This window comes from Micropterus dolomieu, linkage group LG19 (genome assembly GCF_021292245.1).
Source record: "Micropterus dolomieu isolate WLL.071019.BEF.003 ecotype Adirondacks linkage group LG19, ASM2129224v1, whole genome shotgun sequence".
In the NCBI taxonomy this organism is placed as follows: domain Eukaryota; kingdom Metazoa; phylum Chordata; class Actinopteri; order Centrarchiformes; family Centrarchidae; genus Micropterus; species Micropterus dolomieu.
The window spans coordinates 19,972,625-19,976,454 of NC_060168.1; the positions used below are offsets into that span (position 1 = coordinate 19,972,625).

The following is a 3,830-nucleotide window of genomic DNA, read 5'->3' on the forward strand; positions in this document are numbered from 1 at the left end:
ACCTTTCTCATTATTTTCTGATATTTTATAGCAAACATGCTTGATCGATTAATCAAAAAAATAATCTGCTGATTAATCGCTAATAGAAATAATCAAAACTGTTCATGAAAAAACTTAGAGCCTACTTACGTATTCCATCATATTACTGCTTTCACATTTTCTTTTACTGAGTTTCCAGTGCAGCCCCAGCTGATGAGAGAAGAAAAGACACAGACACAATGAATGAGTATCGCTCTCACCCTCAAACAGACACGCACACAAACACACCCACACAAAGGAAAATCAGTCTGAAATCTCCCCTTCAGTGTCAGGGGAATTTGGCAGCAGGGTTGTCTGGTCTCACTGAGGTCAAACTGTGGCCAGACACCCTGAAGAGCTTCCTTTATGCCTTTGCACAGCTACTAGCTGTAATTTGTTGCTGCGAGACAAAACAAAATTAACATGGCATGTTACTGCTGACCTTGCGGTCCTCTCAGACCTCGTGCTCCAGATCTGACTCACACTGCTTTGAGGGACGTGTTAGAGGGTTAGAGTTTACAAAACAGATTAATGGTCATTATCCATCATGATGATACTCAACTTACACTGCACATCTGACACAGACAATTAAACACTTTCACACAGGTGCTAATGTGCAATTTGTCGTCTTTCTTACCTTGTGGTATAAGCGATTATTTTCCCACTCTAACAACTTGTGAATAGACCGTCTTGTCTGTTGGAACAGAAAACAAATGCATGTATATTAATGCAAGCACCAAAATACTCATTACTCAGTTTAACACGTTAACAGGTAACAGTAAACAGCCACAATGTTAGGATTTATGGACTGAACTCCCAATTTACCAGCTAGTAATTTCCACTTTGTTGTCATTAATTCTGAGTGGTAACACCACCTTTAAACGACACACCCATGAGCTGGGCAGGACAGGAGCTGTGCAGCGCTATGCGTCATTTCTACACACAGCCACTAATTGAACATGAGTTGTTATTACCCTCTACACTTAAACCAATGCAACTGAATTGCTATAACAGCCCCTGAGTAATCAGCGCTGATGTAAGGGAGAGTTAAACTGTCCAACTCGTGTCACAGGAGGTCTGGGACTTACTCTCTTGTTGAGGCAGATAACAGGCCATAGACTGCAGCCTACTGTACAGCAACAACACAGGCAGCCGCAAAGAAGCCACTTCACATTCACAGGCAAGTTCTTCTTCAAGCAAGCATTCACCCTGCTGATGCTGGTTTTGAATTCTTCTGGCGCTACCTAGAAAATAAAGAAAACGCATGGATATGTGTATACCAAAATAAACAGTACCTAGAGGGCCTTTGCAAAGAAATTATTAGAACATTGAAGCAATAATTGCACAGAGCAAAAGGGGTAGAGACAATTAAGGTTTTTCCAGGTGATGCAGACGTGAAAGATTCCTAATTGCTCATAAGTAAAGCTGTGCACAAAGATCAAAGCGCTTTAGAAAACCAACAGGTAGATATTTGCAAATGTTGTCCAGAGATGAGATCTCCAAACACTATGCCTCTGACTTGCTAACCAAGCTCTAGATTGTTCCAAGGCAAGGAGGGACTCAAAGGAGAGATAAGCTCAGTGCCTGTGGCAGCGCCGGCCAAACAACTTGAATGGATGCTCATTCCTCGCTGAGTCTGTACGCCATAAAACAGGGGTCGTAATCTTTTATGACAGGATGCAAAGGTCTCTTTGCAAACAGCCAAAGACCTCAGAATAAAGCCCAGCAGGGCCTGATCTGCACCCTTCAATCATCATAATTGTGACCTCATCCATCACATGTCACCCTGGGTCACAATACTGAAGATACTTTTTATTGCCCCACACTTCCCTCTGCCTGCTCTTACCCCTACATCCTTTTTGTTTTTCTGCGTCCGACCCAGGAAGCTTTCCTTTCTTGTCTACGGCAGAGTCTTCATTTCATTATTTTATCACCTGGAGCTAAACCCTCAAAAACACTGGGATCCCCGCCGACTCATAGACGGCTTACTCATTTACAGAGCTGGACAGCAGCACATTCAGGCTCTTTTCTATGCACTATGGTGCGTTAGTTGAAACGCAGCTCCACCAGATCAAAACCACTTGGAGAAGTTTGAATGGGTTGGTTTGGGGAAGTTGGGGCTGTTAAGGGCCCAAAAGAACAACAGAATCACTGTGGCTTTAATGGCTTAATTCTTCCTCCTTGGAATTGAACAGAAAGCCGCCTGTAAGACTGAAGTACAAGAAAACTAAAAAAGCAACTGTACCTTTCCCGTGAGAACAGAGGGAAATTCTGTGTCAAATCTGTTGCTCAGTCCAAATCTGAAAAAAGCAACAACAGACAAAATGTGAGCATTGATATGGTAATAAAAATGTATCTAAAACTAAGTACAAACTAAGTACAAAAACTGCTGTTACTATGAACAAGATGAGAACAGAAATAATCTAGGGCAGAATTATATTGTTTAATTATGTGATGAGACATAACGTGCTAACTTACAAACTATTTATCTGGCACAGTTTTTTCAAGTTTATTTTAGTTGACATTAAGATAAAGGGGGGACAACCAACGTATACAGAATAAAGACTTATTGCTATTATAGACCTTGATGTAAAAAGAGTAAAGATGCAGGCGTCCAGCTAACTGGAAGAGACATCATATTACCAACACACCAACACAATAATACTTATATCATCATTAGTAATAATACTTCAAGTCAAACATCCAAAAAATGTATTACAAACAAATTATAACTCGAACGAAAAGCGCACACATCCAAACTTCTCTTAAGGCATTTGTGCTTTATTTTACAGCAGTGGTCTGATTGGTGAGAACTGACCAGACTTACTGTGACACTCACATGGGTATTGCGTGATCACTCCTAATAATTAGCTTGTATTTATCTATATACACAGGCATGTTCACACCTTCATCTTTACCAGCGGAAGATCATTTGTGGTTGAAAAGTTGTCGTGTCCATGTAGAATAAAAGAAGAACTAGGAATGAATGTATATTTTCAGTTCTCAGTGGGCACATTAGCACTGTTGGTCTGCTGTAACATCCCTTGATGTTAATTTTGTTTCTAGAGCTGCAACAATTAATCATTTTTGTTTCAACTATTAAATTAATTGCCAACTATTTTGATAATTATTTCATTGGTTTGAGTAGTTAATTAAGAAATAAAGTTTAAATTCTCTTATTGCAGCTTCTTAAATGTGAACATTTACTGGTTTCTTTATTCCTCTATGACAGTAAAGTAAATACATTTGGGTTGTGGACAAAACAAGACCTTTAAGGACGTCATCTTTGATGGACATTTTATAGACCAAACAACTAATCGACAGATTAATCAACAATGAAAATAATCACTAGTTGCAGCTCTAGTTGTTTCTTATATATCACTTTACCACAAAGTTTCCCATGTTCACAAAGCTCAATAATAAAACCCATGTGAACACTAACACATGGGAATGTGTTTTCAAATTAATATCCTCACTTTTTTTGTCTATTTAAAATCCAAAGCTGGCTCACCATCTGCTAGACAGGTTAATGTTATGATGACAGTGAAGAACATTTTCAATTTACATGCAATTATTTCTCTGAATAAAACTCCCTGGACTACAGCATGACGTCATATCGGGGGGACTGACAAGGTACAATTTGTCATTACCGAAATTTTAAGTCCCTTCATGCTACACACACAGAAGTTAGCATATAATTAAGTGTAAATTAGAATATGATAACATATACAATAAAACAATATATATATATATATATATATATATATATATATATATATATATATATATATATATATATATAAAAAACACAC

General features: G+C 38.3%; 1 protein-coding gene across 2 annotated transcripts in view; it reads right to left on the reverse strand.

Moving 5' to 3' along the window:
* The window catches only part of chic1 (cysteine-rich hydrophobic domain 1), an 11,383-nt gene that overhangs the window by 4,493 nt on the left and 3,060 nt on the right, over window positions 1-3,830 (reverse strand). For both annotated transcript variants that reach the window (XM_046029826.1, XM_046029825.1), the window contains exons 2-5: window positions 2,264-2,318; window positions 1,107-1,262; window positions 656-712; window positions 130-189 (exon numbers count right to left, since the gene is read on the reverse strand). In XM_046029826.1, the coding sequence (XP_045885782.1) occupies window positions 130-189; window positions 656-712; window positions 1,107-1,262; window positions 2,264-2,318 (328 nt within the window). The remainder of the gene's footprint in view (window positions 1-129; window positions 190-655; window positions 713-1,106; window positions 1,263-2,263; window positions 2,319-3,830) is intronic.